Source organism: Euprymna scolopes, chromosome 3 (assembly GCF_053919585.1).
Source record: "Euprymna scolopes isolate OS-2025 chromosome 3, ASM5391958v1, whole genome shotgun sequence".
NCBI classification, from domain to species: Eukaryota; Metazoa; Mollusca; class Cephalopoda; order Sepiida; family Sepiolidae; genus Euprymna; species Euprymna scolopes.
The window spans coordinates 79470638-79491248 of record NC_136484.1 but is presented as its reverse complement, the minus strand read 5'-3'; the positions used below and the strand labels follow the sequence as shown (position 1 = coordinate 79491248).

Genomic DNA, 20611 nt, shown 5'->3' with positions numbered 1-20611 from the left:
AGATAAATAGATAGAAGAAGAAGATAGAAGATAGATGACGCCAATTTCACTATCCAATCAAGTGGCATTCTTATTACTGGTGTAACACGACTAATGTCCCATTTTCTTCTTCATATTTTAGTTTCCTTAAACTGCAACTTTTATTTTAGCAAGAAAGATAACCAAATAGTAACTCGTTCTCAATAAAATAATAACAGGAGAAATACAACTTTTCTGGTAATACTGTGTGAGAAATTCCACATACAACTGCCATCTTTCTTTTAGGCCGGCCATACAGCTATAGTAGCCGGTCTTTGATTGGTTTAAATTATGTGTCAGGTAATTTGACTTGGCGCCTTTTTTGTATTCATGCATTTATTTTTCAGGCTAAGAAAGAACACGGACCGGTATAAATTCAAACCAGCGGTTCACTCACTAGGGAGCCAAGACAATTTCTTCACGGACATCAAACAGTCGGTGAACGAAGAACACATCTCTACAAGCAGAGACAACTTATTTTGCTGAACCTATTTCAAATCAAGGAGGACATTCTACTACTGTTTGGCATGTTATTATCCAATTATTGGATCTTATCTTATTTCTTCCTGAGTCCCAAGGGGCTCACATTATGGCTGATTATAAGCGCCATCATTCTCGCTGTGTTCTCCATGAACATCATGGATCCTTCCAAAGGAACAACAAACTAACATTCCAACAATAGGAATTCATACTAAAGGCTCTATGCATATGGTAGCAAATCGGGCCACTGTTTTGCAAAAGGACTATACCAGAACCAAAGAACTTTCATTGCTGTTACATTGTGATTAAATTTTGAGTTTAAAGGTATGGCTTTTGTTTGTGGAATTCATTTGCTTCTGCAGGAAGGAAATGTGTGAGAAAGAAATTTCTTACATTCTCATTTTTTTTGCAAAACGTAGAAAAAAAAAAGGATTCTCTTTGTGCAAATGTTTAGATTCTCATTTTTTGCAAATGGCTAGTTTAAATATATTCTCAGTTTTTTTTTTGCAAAGCGTAATAAGATCTCATTTTTTTGCTAACGTAATGATTAGTTATAATTTGTATAAATTCTTGATTTAAGACGAGCAGAATTTTTTTTCCATATTTGAGCAGATTAAAAGATAAAAAAAATTTTTCTGTTTCATTAAATCAGAAAAGTAATTTTATTTCGTTAATGTTAACTTTTGTCGCTAAAAACTAATAAGACTTAGTAAGTTTCGATTGACGATATGTTTGCACTCTTAAAAAGTAAGAAAAAAATTTGGAATTCTTCTTACATTTAAAATTGCGTTAGATAATAATTTAATTCGACCTTGAAATTGGGGTCGTAAGTTACTAGGGTATTATAATTGGATTTTTTTCCGAATTAAGATCCCACGTAGATCATTTGTACGTGACTAAATTGAAAAAGAAAAAAACTTTCGTTCAAATTCTGTAGACGTAAAAAAAAAAACAGGAATAGAGAAACCGTTAATGATTTTTTTTTTCCTCAATTTAAATGTTAATTGTAAAAGTCACACTTTGAATGTGTTTTGAGATTAATCTCTGGTCGCCATTTCATTAGCGTGTTTAAATTGAGACTGCTAATGTTGTTTGTAATTGTGATGCCATGTTTAATGCATAAATTTTTTGTGCTGCTGTTGTCAGTTTCAAATGATAATGTGAGTTGAAATTTTATTATTATTAAAAAAAAAAAATATCTTTATACGATAGGAAAGGGTTTCATTTCCCCCCCACCCCCCACCACACACACACTTGTTCGGCATCTTTAGTAGCTCGGGAAGTTCAAATTCGGTTATAAATGTATAATTCGATCATATTCGTTAGAGCTTTGCCCAAATTTTGGCTTTATTAATCGCTGGCGGCCAATTCGTTAGCGTGTTTATTTGTGGTTACATAATTCCGTTTTGGAATAATATTGGCATTTTTGCAAGCTTAATTTTTGCAGATAATTATATCTCTGTTCTCGAGGCACAAAATATATGATCTGCCTTGTAAGTCACCTGCAGGATCATTATTGCCTGCTGATAGGGTGAACTTTATTTGCCCATTCAAACAAGTCGGTGTGGATTTCACCGGTCAATTTTCTATAAAAGTTGGAGGGGTAGAAGTTAAAATGTACATATTACTCTTTACATGCATGAGTTTGCGTGCAATTCACTTGGAATTATTGTCGGACATGAGCACCCGCTCTTTTATGCTGGCTTTTTTAGGTTTACCAATTTATTTGATATCCCTACGCATGTATATTCCAATAACGCGAAATCTTTTGTTGCGTCCGGAATATTGTTATCGAACGTGCTCGAATCAGATGAGTTGAAGGAACAATTTAAATCCATACACATCGTCCATCAAACAATTCCCCTTTACTCTGTCTGGGAGAGGGAAGCCTGGGAGAGACAAATTAAAACTGTCAAACAATGTTTGAGGAAACTGTTGGGCAGAAGAAAGTAGGATTATTTTGAATTTCTGACTGCACTTTCTGATGTGCAAAAAGTAATAAATGACAGACCCCTCACTTATATTGCTTCTGCCGACAAATCATTTTCTTCGAACAGGATATCAACCTCGTTTGTTTATTAATAATTATGATGCTGAATTATGTCCTGACCCTCCAAATAGGACTGCCTTATTACATTCCTCAAAATGAGGAATAAATTTGTTGAAAAATTCAATCGTATCTGGCATGATGATTACCTCTTGTCATTAAGAGAAGTTGATGCCAAAATCGGGAGCAATTGTGCTCCCAAGTTATCTGTTGGAGAGATAGTAATTTTTAAGACTCCAAACAAAACCAGACAATTTTGGAATCTTGGTAAAATAATTGAATTAAATACTGGAAGCGACAATAATGTTCGTTCCACGGTTGTTCTTAAGGATGGGTGCGAACAGGTCCATTCCTTAAAAAATCTTGTGCCCTTGGAAATTAAGGGTAAAGATGATATTGCATCAACTTTTATAGAAGAAGGGGGTACCTTTTTCTGTCCAACCTGTTCAGTTCCTAATGAGGGAACATCGCAAATGGTGTGCTGCAATTCCTGTGACAGCTGGTACCATTTCAGCTGCATAGGAGTTAATCGGCAAGATACCTTAGGGAGTGGTTTGTTCTAATTGTAAGGATGAAGCTCCTCAGGCCATTCTATATAGTGGAAATTAGCTAATGTCTGGATGCATGAGAATTTTGAAGTTTTAACTGAAAATTGACAACAGACAGTGGCACACATATATTAATATTAAAAATTTTTTAATTGAATTAAAGTTGTAAGTAACTTGTATTGGAAAAAAGTAATGATTATCCATTACTTTTTCCTCTCCTCCTTGGCAGTGTAATATGAAGAAAGTTTAACTGAATTAAACTTATAAATTTTGAATCTCAATTTGAATTGTCAACAAATAATCATATCAAAGTTAAGAAATTTAACTGAATTAAAACATATTGAAATTAGAAATTTGTCTAACTTAAGACTTATGTTTATTCGATTGACTTGCTATTCATCGTTTATCCGACTGTTTTATCAATTAACTTGTATTGAGAAAGAAGTAATGATTATCCATTACTTTTTCCTTTCCTCCTTGGCAGTGTGTGAGACATTCCACACACAACCACCATCTTTCTTTTAGGCCGGCCATACGGCTATAGTAGCCGGTCTGTGATTGGTTTAAATTTGAATATGTCAGGTGATTTGACTTGGTGCCTTTTTTGTATTCATGCGTTTATTTTTCAGTCTAAGAAAGAACACGGAACGGTATAAATTCAAACCAGCGGTTCACTCACTAGGGAGCCAAGACAATTTCTTCATGGAGACCAAACAGTCGGTGAACGAAGAACACATCTCTACAAGCAGAGACAACTTATTTTGCTGAACCTATTCAAATCAAGGAGGACATTCAAGAAACTATTCGTCATGTTATTATCCAATTATTGGATCTTATCTTATTTCTTCTTGAGTCCCAAGGGGCTCACATTATGCCTGATTATAGGCACCATCATTCCCGCTGTGTTCTCCATGATCTTCATGGATCCTTCCAAAGGAACAGTGAACTAACATTCCAACAATAGGAATTCATACTAAAAGCTCCATGCGTATGGTAGCAAATCGGGCCACTGTTTTGCAAAAGGACTATACCAGAACCAAAGAACTTTCATTGCTGTTACATTGTGAATAAATTTTGAGTTTAAAGGTATGGCTTTTGTTTGTGGAACTCATTTGCTTCTGCAGGGAGGAAACTGAGTTGTGTGAGAAAGAAATTTCTTACAAATAACAATAAAGTTTGTTTCATTTTGTTTTCGAGTTTCCGATTCAATTTTTAACTTTGATGGATCCGGACAATTGTTTTTAGCTGGCCAAGGTATACCGATATCAACGTTTACCTAAATTTTTTTATAAAAGTTGTATTTTGAGACTTTATTATCTATAAAAATTACTAACACCTGATGTTTGGAAAATAGTTCATAATATATATTTCATTATAAAAGTTCTATTTTTGTTTGATAAAAAAAAAGTTCATAAACATATTATTGGGGGAAAGAACAGTTCATAAACATTAAAAAAAAAAAAAAAAACAGTCTATAATATATTTTTATTATAAAAGTAAAAAAAAAAAAAAAAGAAAAAACAGTACATGAATTAAAAAAATAAACAGTTCATAAACATATTATTGGGAAAACAGTTCATAAATATATATATTAAAAATAAATCAAAAACAGTCTATAATAAAAGGTATTTTTAATAGGCTAAAACAATGCAGGAATGTACAGTCGTTGTGAGAAGATAAATAAATAGATGAATAATAAATAATTCAATTTTTTTTTTCGTTTTTTATTTATTTATTATTTATTCATTAATTTTTTTTTTTTAATATATATTTATTAATTTATCTACCTGAATTTTAACTGTGGGTTGTATTTAATTCCAAAGCTCCTAATAATAAATAAATAATAAATAAATAAAAAAAGAAAAAAAATTGAATTATTTATTATTCATATATTTATTTATCTTCTTACAACGACTACACATTCCTGCATTATTCTAGCCTTCTAAAAATACCTTTCATTCTCTAACAATGCTTCAAGCAAACTACGCCATACTTCTTAGTTCATAATATATTTTTATTCTAAAAGTAAAAAAAAAACAGAACATGAATTAAAAAAAAACAAACATAAACATATTATAAAGGTTATAATTTACTCATTAAAAGTTCAAATAAAGACTGAATAAAACTTCTATTTTTATATTTGCATTAAAAAAAAGGTACTTTTTTTTTTTTTACAAAGAAGTCACCACTTATCAAGGCCCAGAGGCCACTCGAGGATAAGGGTCAATAAGCATACAGTGGTTAATGGGACAATGTCGTAATAATTGTTAGTAGCGGAAATTTGTTAAATTGGATTACTTAAGGGGAACGGCTCATCAAGAACTTGTTTATGTTGGACTTTAAGATGACCATAGTGTAGTCAGCTGGAAAGCAAGCAACAGGAAGAGAGTTCCACAGGTGTGCAGTTCTAAGAAAGAAACAGATAAAGAGCACTTGCCATGAAAATAACGATAAAGCAGAGACAGGCTCGCAACGTCTCTTCTGTGAGATAGAGGTTGCAGGGAAGAGAAAAGGACATCCTATATGAGGCTACAAAACGTCACTACAAAACATCACAGCCGCCATGATAGACTCTTTCTTTCTTTCTCGACGCGTGCAACTCACAGGACAGACAGACACAAGGACGTTTGTACTGTAAGCCATTTTCCCCACACTTGCCCTTGATCTCATGATCACAGAGATGGCAAGGGAGTGGTGATCATCTTCGCCAGGTGCTTCCTCGAGGGGGGAACGACACACGCCTCATCTTCACTTGTGCTTTTGTCTGCGGTCTGAGGGTCGAGCACCTCTGTCTCTTCTGGGAGGCTACTACTCTCTATGTCTTCTGGAAGGCTACTAATCTCAGAGTCACTGTCTGATGGTGGTGCTGCAATCCAGAGCGATGCCTCGCTAGATTCTGACTCTGATTCGCTCATGTCGTCTAGTGATGTTTACGTTAATAACCAGTATGTTTTTAACATGATGGGACACGCCATCGACCCGCACCGCTTGTGGGCTGATTATTTCAGTGACTCGCCCGACTCCATACCTTGTCGTGCACTTTCCTCGTGGGTTTTTGATCCACACAACATCCCCTTTCCTCACTCTCTCTCCGGCTACTTCCAGTTCAGGCAGCGGGTTCATCTCTATGCCCTTCACCCTAACGTGATACCTATGCAATGTATCAGCCGGCGCCGTAGAGGGCGAAACATCATCTTTTGGGGTTACATTGTACAAATAAACTGCATCAAACACTGTGCAACCTGATCTAGCCGTGATTGTTTTAATGGTTCGATGATTCCGTTCAATGATCCTATTTTCACTAGGTACATAGGCGCATCGATACCTCAGATGTATTCTTCAGCTGTCAGTAAACTTCCTAAACTGCTCACTGTTAAATGCAGCACCATTGTCAAGCAATATCTCTGTTGGAGGTCCACGTCCAAGGAAAATATTGTTTAGTTGACGGACAATAGTGACTGTATCTTGTCGAAGCAGCATGCACCATATGGCAAACCTTGACGGACCGCAATCAATGAGAGTCAGGAAATCCTCACCATTGTGATGAGTAATGTCTATCGCTAGCCGGCTCCAGTGGCTCCTAACTTCTAACTTCCCCTTTTCCCAGTGAACGGGTGCCGGTTCAATGGACTGGCATTCCACGCAGTTTTTGACCACTTCCATGACATCTGCCCTTTGCACTCCTGGTTCAACCAACTTAGCAAAATATAGGGTCTGCTTGACTCCAGGTTGCTCACTTTGTTGGTGGATTTCCTTAATCTGATTAGATTAACCAGCGATCATATATGCGGCACAGGGAGGTTGCGTAGGTTCAACATTTTATGGCATCAAGCCATCTTTGAGGTACCCTTGTTAAACAGTCTGCCTTATTTATGCTTTATCTGACCAGGGACACCTCCATTGATAGTGCATATTCGTTCCCCAGGCTCATGATCGTATTGAGCTGTCAACGGAGGAGCATCTCGCTCGTTGCTTTGGTTCACACTCTAACCCGTCCGGTAAGAGATGTCTGCCCCGTGCTGGATCTTTTTTGTGCACTCTGGTGAGGACCTCTTTGACCATTGTATTGAGAGGGGCATCATTAATTTTGTCATCCCATCCGGTGGTGACATCAGAGACTCTCCGTTTGATGAATGAATCTGCAATACAAAGCCAGCCACCCACAGGAAGGTGTCCAACCAACTTTCCGCACAATGAAAATATGTTCCGTCGCATGAAAACACAGGTATGCTTTACAAAGATCCAGCACAGATACATTAGATCTATTTATTTATTATCTGATCTTCCATAGTCGGGTCCGTACCGATTGGTATATATATATTATTCCTTAATTGGAATTCATTTTTAAGATGAGCATTATATTGTTAATTTTATTAATTCATTTTTATTTCGGACTATTAGTCTCATCTTTATTAGTTGTTGTTTTTCATCTTTTATTGGTTTGTTTATTCACAACGTTCCAGCCAACTATTTCTCTGACCTTCGTTTACTTGGTCAAAATGTGGTGAGACGACAACAACTACGGATGGCAGTGATGGCTGAGAATGCAGTTAGGAGATTCAAAGTTCCTATCCGTCGCGGTTACCACCTGATGAAGGCCAGAGGAATAGTTGGTCGAATGATTGAATTCCATGATGCAAAACAATAAACTTTTACAATAAAATGATACTATCATCTAAAATTATAACATATCAACTTTTCAGAAAACTTCATTTCAAATGAGCAATTGTGGAATTTCTACACATTCTAGTAATATTTCTTAATTTGGGAAATTACCAAGTTTAAAAAATAAAAAATTTAAATCAGAAAAATAAATGAGAAAAGTTATAAATAATGTTGAATTTAATTTTCAATATAATTCAGGAAGATCTTTAGAAAATATGTCCTCCTTCTCAGTAGTGATTCTATTCATAATGTCCCTCTCTGATTAAAAATATAAAATAAATATATTAGGATCATTTTCTTGCCGCCATTCCCTCAACTTCTCGGTACATACATCCGTGCAGGCTGTAAAAGGATTTATGTGCTCGTTTAGTTCCTGATAGTTGAGTACCGGCCTCGCCTTCTGTTTATTATGCTTTTGTTTGTACGGTAAGCCATTTTCCCCACATTTTAAATCCTATTTCCACGTTTAATTAAAGTTTTATGATATGTATTTTTATTCAAGGTTAAAGTACAGAATAGGTACAAAACACCCTCCCCACCCCATGTTAAGAATAGCTTTTTAAATAATAACTTTATTATTTCAGCATGGATCACTATCTGCATGAGTACCCAAAAGTTATATTGATAATATTAATTTATAATAAAGTTACATATATGGGGGGGGGGGGCTAATTTTGTGGTGACTTTTGGAGGTGCCTATTGTACAAGTTCTATAATTAAAAGAAAAAAAAACATAAATAAAAATGTATTTGTAAACCGCTTGTGAAAAGTTAATTTTTTAGATCAATTAAAAAGCATCAAAAACTACGTAACACAGAAAAATGAAACATTTTTTTATTTCTGAAAACTTTCTTGTTATTTCAAATGTCTGCTAAAAAATTCTCCCGCGTTGTGACAAGTCACTTTACTACGCGCATTTTAGTTTCAGGAACGGCCGGTAGAGGGCGTTTGTTGTCAGCCTAGAACAGAGCTGCCAGACTACAATAAATGTTTGAAGCCAAATTTTTCAGAAAAAAAAGGCCAAATTCAAAAGCGAAGCCACTTTGGCTTTTTTTTTTTTGGCCTTTTTTTACCAAGAAATGGTAAAAAAGGTAAAAAAAAAAGCCAAATTGAAAATTAAAGAAAAATTGACTATATTGAAGTGTTTAAACAGTTTTTTCTGTATTAGTTTTGTCTGGTTTCTTGGTAAAAACATTACCTATGAAATTGAAACTGAAAAATATGTTTTGCCCCTTCCAAGCATATTTTTTGGTTTTAATTTAATAAGGAACTCTTTTATTTTTAATATTTAGGCAAATAATTTCATTACCATACATTCTACAGTTAAGATATTTTTAACATTATACAAGAAAACGTTAAAGAATATTTAGTACTATTTTAATATTAAATAATTTAAGGAACAGTTGGTAAATTTGTAGGTGAGAACTCTAGGTGCGCCCCCCTCCCAAAAAAATAACAGATAGATCTACTTTTTTAGATTATTACGTTTGAATATCTTGAAAAACTTGGGTAAAACAATTATTTTAGAATTCAGAGTGAGAGATCAGTCTCGCATATACATACGGTGATCACCCATTTCTAACAAGATAGCGTTTTAAAAGCATAATTAGAATGATTTTTTTACAATTTTAATACTAGCAGGACCCGTTAACTGGTGTTGCCCAGTGGAAGCATGCCCCCCACCCCCACCCGTAAAAAATTAAAGTATGGTTGTTGTTGTTGTCTAACTGCCAACCTCCTCATGTTAAGAACGGCTTTCAGAATAGAGACACCCAACCTCTTCATGTTAAGAACAGCTTTCAGAATGGACTCCCCAACCTCTCTATGTTAAGAACGGCTTTTAGAATAGACACCCCAACTTCCCCATGTTAAGAACAGCTATCAGAATAGACACTCCATTTTGTAAAGAAGGGATAGTCAAAATATTTGCCCCAAATTTAACCTTGATAATCGTTGTTAGAATACCCACCCCCCAAATACTATAAACTAACAAAAAATGGAGGGGGGCAGTGTTAGTCGGATAAAAATGATATTTTCTTAATCAGTATAGTTGAAACCCTGTAAAGGTCGGCATTTAAAAAAAAGTGTGGACGTGGAGCCAAGGTAAAATTTTACCTATAAAAAAAAACATAAACAGTGTCGATAAATAGTCTGGAAAAGAGAAGTAAACAAAATAATCCACAGGAAGTATAATTTGTCTAAAATCAAACATAACAGTTAACGTCCATTTTGTGAGGGGGGTGTCAAAGTATTTGCCTCAAATGTAACCTTGATAATCGTTATCAGGATACCCACCCACAAATACTATAAAACAACAAAAAAATTGGGGGATGGCAGTGTAAAAAAAAAAAAAAAATAGCTTCAAAATCGAAAAATAAAAATTATACCTGTACATATTTTTTCAGGGTTTCTTTGGGGGGGGGGCGATAGTAGTGTGTTGTTAATGTATGCATAGGTAAGTGTAAGGTTATTAGTATTTAATTTTCTGTTTATGAGAGGTTATGTTTGTATTTGATTTATTTTTTTTGTATCACCATAATGAAAGTATTTGAAAAGTTCTGGAGTGTTTGTTTATGTATTAAGAGGTACATTATAGAATAATCGAATTGTCAGGTCTCAACCAATGAGAATGGGCAGAACTTGAGAAGGGAGAATTTATTATTTTTGAATCGGGAAATGAAAAGATTATGTTATGTCTATGAGTTTATAATCCAGTTACGAGAGGTGCAAGCACAATATCTGTAGAATGTGTATTTTTCCTCCCAGTTTTGACTGGGGGCGGTAGAAGGACTTATTATTTAGGGGGAAATAGGAACTACTTCCTCTAAAGATGCTGCAATTGTGATGGTGTTGTTTCTAGGAGGAAATCTAGGATTTTATGATAATGACTAAATGTGTCGAAAATGTGGTTCTAGAGTTACATAAGATAGTGGCTAGTCAAGACATAATAAATTTATATGTGATATCTGTTGTTGCAAACATACAGTACTTTCATATTTTCCCCTGTGTATTTTTATGAATAAGCACCAGGATAACTTTAAGAAGTTTATCAAATTAAAATTAAATTATATATATATATTCTAAAGTAGATGAGGCCCTCAGCTATCCCTCCTAAAGATGTGATTCTAAGTTTTTCAAATGATTACGTGTGAACATTACAAAAAAAAATATTTTATAATTAATTAGTTTTGCATATAAGTTAAACATAAAATGATCCTCCATTTTCGGGCCATCATAACTTTTTAGGTTAGATAACTTTTTCTATCTCTAAGTCTTACTAGTAAAATCGTAAAACCAGATGAAATCGTCTTAAAAAGTAAAAAGCACAGAATTTATCTCCCATAGCAAAAATATGCTCCAGTTTAGAAGAATTTTTCTTTCACTGACCAAGGACAGACTAGATAAAGTATAGTATCAGAACCAGTACTACACTTTAACGTAAGCATTGATTATAATTTTCTTTTAGATTATGACATAATTAATGCTTTGGAAGTAACATCTATTTAGTATTATATATGAAATCTGAAAAAAAACACTTAAAATGAATAAATATGCTAGTATAATCAACAGATTTCTAAGATGACGTCAGGATTGAAAGGTAATTGGTTATTAGCTGAGACTCCACATCTACTTTTAAACATAGATATGATTTATTTTTAATTTCCAAGATTTTCACAAACTCATGAGATTTTTATCTATATCTTTCACTCCTGCTATTTTCATATTCATAGAAGAATTATTTCAGTCGCCACAATACCAAATTTATTCAGGAGGGGGGGGGTATCGACTTACAATATTGATAAATTTAATTTTAGTCATAACTTAAAAATAAGTACATTTTGTTTCCAAGAACAATCTATGCGTCATTAAGACAAATGTATCTATTAATCCAAGACAGAAAATCTATAATTATTGATTTTTAATGAAACTTTGGGACTTATGTGCGAGCCTTTTCTAGCACAAAAACACGCGTTCACATCTCAAGCCATTTTTCTTGTCATACACATATGCGCGCACGTACACACACGTAGATATATTCACGTTTGCGTACATACACTCACATTCACCTGCATACACATACACACGCTAACGTACACACATGTACGCACAGATACGCGCATACATACGCATACATGGGCAACGTTACTTCCCCTTGAAAGGAAATCCACACATGCGCAAAAGACCACTGGAAACAACTATAGAAGCAAGAGACATAAGCTGCTTCACTCTTTTTAATTCGGCTTCCGACCTGAGAGGTCGACGGACCAACCGGCCCCTTTCAGGGTGCGCGCGCGCCTCACATCACCTGCTACTATGCGTGGGGCAAGAGCCAACAGACAGTACGTACACCTTACACGCTTTCTATCTCCATGGCCTGGATTGACTTTCTCACTCTCTCTCTCTACAATAGACTTTCCCTCTCACCAGCTAACAGCGAGAGACGGTACGCCAAACTAAACACGTGCTGTACCCTTTTCTTTCATGTGTTTCTTCACAAAATAAATTCTAGTTTGTTTAATTCAATTTAACACCTTGTTCGTTTCTTCCTCAAAACAATTCATTTTTCCTATTTTGCCACACTGCAACACTTATTCAGGAAAAAGTATATAATTATTTTTAAACATTTCTATTTAAATACAAATTTAAATAGTTATTTGAGAGATATAAGTTTTTAAATTTCCATAAATTGTTTTAATTAATTCCAAAGTACTAGATTTAAAGAATTTCAAACGAAAAATACAAACATTAATTATTTCAGAGGAGATATACTAGCAGAGTCAGAAATTTCATGAAAACTATTGAATAATTCCACCCGCCATCTTTCAGAGCTTATATCTCCTCGAAAAATGTCATTCAAGCCCTATTTTTTTTTTCAATTAAAGGAGCAAGGACCAAGGTTTTATTAAAAAAAAAACAACACAAAAACAAACAACGTGGGTGTTTTTTTAAAAAAGGTTTTAAACTTCGGACTTTACAGGTAAATTTCTAAAAAACACTACTTTTTTTGTTTTTAAATTTGAATATATTATTTATTGATCTTTTATCTTCAATTTGTGATATATAAAACTTTGGTACATAAATTAATTATTTACTTTTTAATAGACATTTGAAAATGGGGGCGTGAATTTAAAAAAAAAACGTTTGTCTAAAATATTATATTTAGTTTATTGGAAAGAGCATAAAATTTCACATTGATCGTAAAAATAGAATCAATAGAAAAATTTTGATAGATTTTTAAAGTTTAAAAATTGAAAAATACTGAACTCGTAACATTCAATTAATTTCATTACTATTTTTTAAAAAATATTTCTATTACTTTTTATACAACTTTAATAGTTTATTTTGGAAGTATAATCCATAAGGAAATAAACAACCCACCTTTAAAAGAGAAATTAGAGTTTTTTATATTTTATTTGCAGTTTCGTGTTAGGGGTGTCAAAAATTCCTACAAAAATTCTGATACACCTAGAGATATACTCAGTGACTGAGTGAGCTGACTGGACAGAGCCAAGCACTAAAAAAGTCTCCCAAAACAGTTTCGGTCCTGGATATGACCTTAATCTATATCCGATGGTGAGGCCCCAGCTTGCAGGCCTTAGGGGGTGTGGAGCCACGCTTTAATTGCCATTGCTCCCAGGTCCACTCTGACCCAGAGTGGTAGTACATGTTAGGGTCCCAACTATGGGTTAAATAGAATACGACTTTAAAAAAAAAATACACTATATTAAAAAATCGTTCTTCAAAATCACCAGATTCGGCATTAAATAACCTAAAAAGGGTTGATATGCCGTAAAACAAAACAACCAAACAACCAAAACGGTTTCATAACCAACTGTGAATTCTTTGAGAGGTTCCATATAAACGTTTAGTAAGTAAGTGTGAAAACAAAGTAAAACAATAGATGTGAGATTCTTTCAGTGAGTGGAGGAGGGGGGGGGGCTAAGTCTTTAGAAAAAAGATTTTTTTTTCTGATATGACAAATGATTCCGGGGCTGTTTTTCTCATGCAATTCCATGAATCGAAAAACAAAGCAAACATTTAAAAAACCTACAAGTTTTGACATCCAAACTACTTTTTAAATTACTTAATTATGACTTTTTCTTTAATAATTACTATTAAAAAATATGGTAATATAAAATGATCAGAAAAAGGCCAAATTTGAAAAAAGGCCAAACAGAAATTTTGAAGGCCAAACTGCTTTTATAAAGGCCACATTCGTGAAATTTGGCCTTAAAAAAAAGCCAACCTGGTAACCCTGGTCGATGACTTATACTTTTATTTTGATATATGTTTATCGTTCTATGAATGTTTCAGGTTTTTAAAATTCTGTTTTGCTACAGTGAAAAACTAAAATTATCTATAATAAAATGATATTTTGCTATATTGACAAATCATATTTTGATATATGTTTATACAACCTTACTGTGAAAAAAAAAACAATCTTTCTGCACAAAAAAAGTATTCTTAAACCTCTGTAAATGTTTCATGTTTTTTTAATTATATTTTACTGTAGTAAAATATAATTGACAAACTAAAATTATATTTTGATACATTTTTATGCTGTAAAAAAATACAAATAATACTAAAAACAATCTATAAATGTTTCATGCTTTTTATATATTTATTTTTATTTTCAGTTATAAATCACTCATGAAAAGAAATACTATTAAAACTAAAATATTTTGATACTTTTTTTTATACATTTTGTTATATATTTTTGCTTTCTTGTTTATATTTGAAGTTCACAGAACGAACGGCCGATAGAGGGCAATCAAAGAACAGAGAATCGATTACTGATCTCGGACGCCTCATGTCTCACTGACATGCAGATGTGCCAGAAATCGTATATGTCGGATCATAAAACTCGAAAATTGCTTATTAAAATAAAGTTCTTACTATAACGTCCTTTTTTTGGGGGGGGGGCTAATACAGAGAGTGATCCGGCGGATCACTGATCCGATCCGCGCTATTTTTTAAATCGTATTTCCAAGTTTAATTAAAGGTAATCTCCATGATTATGATATGTTGTTTTTTATTCAATGGTATGGTTAAAGTACAGAATAGGTATAAAACACCCTCCCCTCCCCATGTTAAGAATGGCTTTTTAAATAATAACGTTATTATTTCAGCATGGATCACTAGTGCAGGAGGACGAGTACCTTTTTTTTTTTTTTTAGATAAAAACGTAAGTAAAAATGGGGCTGTGGGCATTTTTTTTTTTAACGAACGATCCCTACAAGCGATGCGTTCCAAATTGTAGCCGATGCCGATGCCTATTTGGTAGTGGGGAAAGGACTGACGTACACGAGCAAGGCCCCACTGGGGCCTTGCTCGTGTACGTCAGTCCTTTCTTAGTACAGTCAATACGTTGTGAATGAAAGCGGTTGAAAATACTTTAAAGCAAAAACAAAATAAGTAGAAAAATAAAGTTTTCTTGAATTTTTGTTGTCCCTTTTTAAGATCAAAATATAGTATCTGTTCTTCAGATGCTCCAGCTCCACTTCAATTTTTTGTTCTGTCTCGGTGGAGAAACTATCCTTCACGACTGAGACAATTTTTATTTTTGTTACTTTCCTCCACGTTAAAAAATAATCCTGTCCGGGAGAGGGGGGGGGGGTATTGTAAATAGGAAGTATTGTAAAACATCGCCAAATCTTTTTTGCTTTTAACACTACACTTTATAGGGATATTTCGTAGTTTTTGTTTTTTTTATGCAGAAACGCATCCTTCATCTTTCTATTTCGTTAGGAGGAAAAAAAAGATTAGAAAAAAAATTTTAAAAAAAGATTATGAAATAAAAATATTCGTTCATACCCATATGCACCTCTGCCAACCACTCGAATCTTCTCGTATTTCTCCATTTATGAACAAAAAGTAAAAGAGATAAAACGTAACGACGAACTTTCTCCATCAAAAAAAAATAACATAATAATCCAGTCCTCCGCCCCCACCCCCTCTGTGTTTCTCGTTTGGCGTTACGGAAATAGCCGAAAAGAAACAAAATACGAACATCGAAAGACCAAAACGTTGAAAGAAAAAAACAAAATCAAAATTTATAGTTTTTACTACTTGGCGTTTTCTAGGGACATAAAAATTATTAAAGAGGTTAAAAAACGTTTAACATCTTTATATTAAAACTTTGGTGTTTATTCAAATTGGGGGTTTGTATTACTGTACAGTGTACAGTACACATAGATTCGAAAAAGTTGTCAAAAAACAAATATATAACAAATAAATGTTATCAAAGGCAAGATAAGTTACTTTTCTACCAAACTGGATATATTTTTCGTGTTTTTATTCAATGTAACATATTTATTCAGCTCGAAAACCATACAGTGTTTACCGATGTATTGGAAAATTCAAGATGGCGTCTCACACCCTCTTTAACACCGTAAGTTTGGAAAAAGGTGTTATAAATAAAAAACTATACAAAATACTATTAAAAACCCGCCGAATATATGTCAGCCTATGTCACGGTAACATATATTGAGCGAGTTTTTAACAGTATTTTAACCGGTTTTTTATTTATAACACCTTTTCCCAAACTTACCGTGTTAAAGAGAGAATCAGACGTCATCTTGAATTTTCCAATACATCGGTAAACACTGTATGGTTTTCGAGCTGAATAAATATGTTACATTGAATAAAAACACGAAAAATATATCCAGTTTGGTAGAAAAGTAACTTATCTTGCCTTTGATAACATTTATTTGTTATATATTTGTTTTTCGGAAATCGTAATACTGAATTTCACATGAAAACAATGGTATCCACGTATTCCTCGTATTTTTAGGATGATTATATCCAAAAATTGCGAAAATCGATGAGATAGAAAATTATTTATAAAAGAAAATAAAAAATAGAATTTGATGAAAACGAATGTAAGACACAGGAGAGTTCAAAAGGGGGGTATTTTCCGTTTTGATTCAAATAAGATGGTGGCAATTTTTCACCTGCTAACGATTCTTGTTAACGATTCAGTAATATTCAGGTAACTTCGACTGCATAATTTCAAAGCTACCATTGTAACTTAAATGGAAATTGACAAAAAATCAGTTGAAACTATTGTTTTTTATCTGAAAATTCCATTTATCAATTACAAAATCTCGTCCCAATTCTGTAGAAGTGTCAAAACTTTTCACATGAAGTATAAGAAATTTCTTTCCTACACATTCAATTTCCTACCTGCAGAAGCAAATGAATTCCACAAACAAAAGCCATACCTTTAAACTCAAAATTTATTCACAATATAACAGCAATGAAAGTTCTTCGGTTCTGATATAGTGCTTTGCAAAACGGTGGCCCGATTTGTCCCCATACGCCTTTAGTATGAATTCCTATTGTTGGAATGTTAGTTTGTTGTTCCTTTGGAAGGATCCATTGAAGATCATGGAGAACATGGCAGGAATGATGGCGCTTATAATCAGCCATAATATGAGCCTCTTGGGACTCAAGAAGAAATAAGATAAGATCCAATAATTGGATAATAACATGCCAAACAGTAGTAGAATGTCCTCCTTGATTTGAATAGGTTCAGCAAAATAAGTTGTCTCTGCTTGTAGAGATGTGTTCTTCGTTCACCGACTGTTTGGTCTCCATGAAGGAATTGTCTTGGCTCCCTAGTGAGGGAACCGCTGGTTTGAGTCTATACCGTTCCGTGTTCTTTCTTCGACTGAAAAAAACGCATGAATACAAAAAAGGCGCCAAATCAAATCACCTGACACATTCAAATTTAAACCAATCACAGACCGGCTACTATAGCTGTATGGCCGGCCTAAAAGAAAGATGGCGGTTGTATATGGAATTTCTCACACACTGCCAAGGAGGAGAGGAAAACGTAATGGATAATCATTACTTTTTCCAATACAAGTTACTTACAACTTTAATTCAATTAAATTTTTTAATATTAATATATGTGTGCCACTGTCTGTTGTCAATTTTCAGTTTAAACTTCAAAATTCTCATGCATCCAGACATTAGCTAATTTCTACTATATGGAATGACCTGAGGAGCTTCATCCTTACAAATTAGAACAAACCACTCCCCTAAGGTATCTTGGTGATTAACTTCTACGCAGCTGAAATGGTACCAGCTGTCACAGGAATCACAGCACACCATTTGCGATGTTCCCTCATTAGGAACTGAACAGGTTGGACAGAAAAAGGGACCTCCTTCTTCTATAAACTCAGTTGATGCAATATCATCTTTACCCTTAATTTCTAAGGGCACAAGATTTTTTAAGGAATGGACCTGTTCGCACCCATCCTTAAGAACAACCGTGGAATGAACATTATTGTCTCTTCCAGTATTTAATTTAATTATTTTACCAAGATTCCAAAATTGTCTGGTTTTGTTGGGAGTCTTAAAAATTACTATCTCTCCAACAGATAACTTGGGAGCACAATTGCTCCCAATTTTGGCATCGACTTCTCTTAATGACAAGCGGTAATCATTATGCCAGATACAATTGAATTTTTCAACAAATTTATTCCTCATTTCGAGGGAATGTAATAAGGCAGTCTAATTTGGAGGGTCACTTCATAATTCAGCATCATAATTATTAATAAGCAAACAAGGTTGATATCCTGTTTGAAGAAAATGATTTGAAGTTCAAATACTAAAGTCTCTGTCAGCAGAAACAATATAAGTGAGGGGTCTGTCATTTATTGCCTTTTGCACATCAGAAAGTGCAGTCAAAAATTCAAAATAATCCAACTTTCTTCTGCTCAACACTTTCCTCAAACACTGTTTGACAGTTTTAATTTGTCTCTCCCAGGCTTCCCTCTCCCAGATAGAGTAAAGGGGAATTGTTTGATGGACGATGTATATGGATTAAAATTGTTCCTTCAACTCATCTGATTTGAGCACGTTCGATAACAATATTCCGGATGCAACAAAAGATTTCGCGTTATTGAAATATACATGTGTAGGGATACCAAATAAATTGGTAAACCTAACAAAAGCCAGCATGAAAGAGTGGGTGCTCATGCCCGACAATAATTCCAAGTGAATTGCACGCAAACTCATGCATGTAAAGAGTAATATGTACATTTTAACTTCTACCCCTCCAACTTTTATAGAAAATTGACCGGTGAAATCCACACCGACTTGTTTGAATGGGCAAATAAAGTTCACCCTATCAGCAGGCAATAATGATCCTGCAGGTGCCTTACAAGGCAGAACATTTATTTTTTTACATACGGTTCAAGTACGCATGAAGGCTTTTACGGCTTGTCTCCCCTGAGGGATCCAAACCCCAAACAGCTTTAACTTACTGAGGATTAAATTAACCCCCATGTGGCAACAGTTAAGATGAGTTACCTTAATCGCCAGTTTTGTTAAATAATGATTTTTTCCCAACAAAATGGGAAACTTGACCTCGAAGGGCAGAATATCAGAATTCTGTATCCTACCTCTGATTCTAATTAATCCATCTTTATCAAGGAATAACCCTAAGACAGTTACCCTAGGGGGAGGCACTTTATCAGAAGGTTGTTTCAAGTAACTTAGTTCATGAGAAAAGGCCTCCATTTGCATATTAGCAAATAGCAACAATTTAGCCCCATCAAAATTGTCAGCACTACAGTGATGTAACAAATCATAAAATTTCAACACTTTGTCTAAGACGCTGATTGCCTTGGATAAGCTGGAATACCTTGTAATATCAAACTTTTTTACAGTGGCTGCTGACAGTCCTGAAAGTGACTTTAGTCTCAGTACATCTATTATGTTGGAAGCAATGGAAAAAGTGATTTCTGTGTGCAATGGCAGCAGCACATTCTGGAGAGAACCACGGCTGGCTGTTAGGTTTTTGCTGGAATTTTTTCGAGGGTATGAAACGGTCTATACCTATAATTAACCATCCTTTTTAAACATGGAATGCAGAGGTAGATCTGATATAAATGTACGGAAGCTATTCCAGTCAACCATAGAGTATCGATATACTGTACGGTGGAGAGGTACATCTGAAGACTTATTACATTCATTTTTATCGTAACTGATACAACAGAGTGGTCGGAAGATCCAAGTGGAGACAGAACGGAAGCTGAACACAGTTCAGGGCAAGTTGTGAGATAAAGGTCAAGGAGACTTGCATACTGGCTGTCAGTATCGGGCACACGCGTGTGTTCGTGAACAATCTGAGTGAGGTCATAAGCAATGGTGAAAATATGACAGAACCTCCCCTCATCATCGGTCTTGTTTGAGTGAGTTAACTATTCCACATTGTGAACATTAAAGTCTTCACAGACATGAATATTAGCTGAAGGATAAGCAGATAGGACGTGGTCAATTTTCTCAGATACACTTTTAAAGATAGTAACTCCACTGTTGTGGGGGCGATAGAGAGCAAATATAAATGCAGTAGTTTGAGCAAGTGCAACCCGGAAACACATATAACGTAAGTTAGGATCTTCTCTGGAGATGTCTCTACCCCATGGAAAGCTATCTTTTATATAGTTTGGCTTTGTCTGATGCTGACGAGATTACCTCAGGTCCGTTTATGATAGTTGGGATAGAACACACGCTTATGTTCAGGATTCTGTTTGTATTTGCCAAAACTGGTGGGAACCAAGCCACTGCTCAGCTATTTTGTACTTGATGGACTGAGCATACAACTCTCTTGTGTTCTTTATTACTTTTTTACAGTGGTTGCTGGCAGTCCTGAAAGCAGCTTTAGTCTCAGTACATCTATTTCATTGGAAGCAATGGAAAAAGTGATTTCTGTGTGCAATGGCAGCAGCACATTCTGGAGAGAACCACGGCTGGCTGTTAGGTTTTTGCTGGAATTTTTTTCGAAACATCGCTAAAAAATATCCCCACACCTAGCAAGCATAGCTATATTATTAAATTA

The 20611-nt window shown here is 34.5% G+C and overlaps 1 protein-coding gene across 6 annotated transcripts in view; it reads right to left on the bottom strand.

Annotated features, from left to right (window-relative positions):
• Positions 1-15732, bottom strand: part of LOC145256465 (serine/threonine-protein kinase Nek8-like) — a 453710-nt gene extending 437978 nt beyond the window's left edge. For 4 of the 6 annotated variants that reach the window (XM_080115404.1, XM_080115411.1, XM_080115420.1 and 1 more), the window contains exon 1: positions 15574-15732. In XM_080115404.1, the coding sequence (XP_079971530.1) occupies positions 15574-15620 (47 nt within the window). In that variant the 5' untranslated portion in view covers positions 15621-15732. The remainder of the gene's footprint in view (positions 1-15573) is intronic. The other 2 variants (XM_080115443.1, XM_080115427.1) reach the window with 2 other exon arrangements.
• Positions 15733-20611: the final 4879 nt, after the last annotated feature.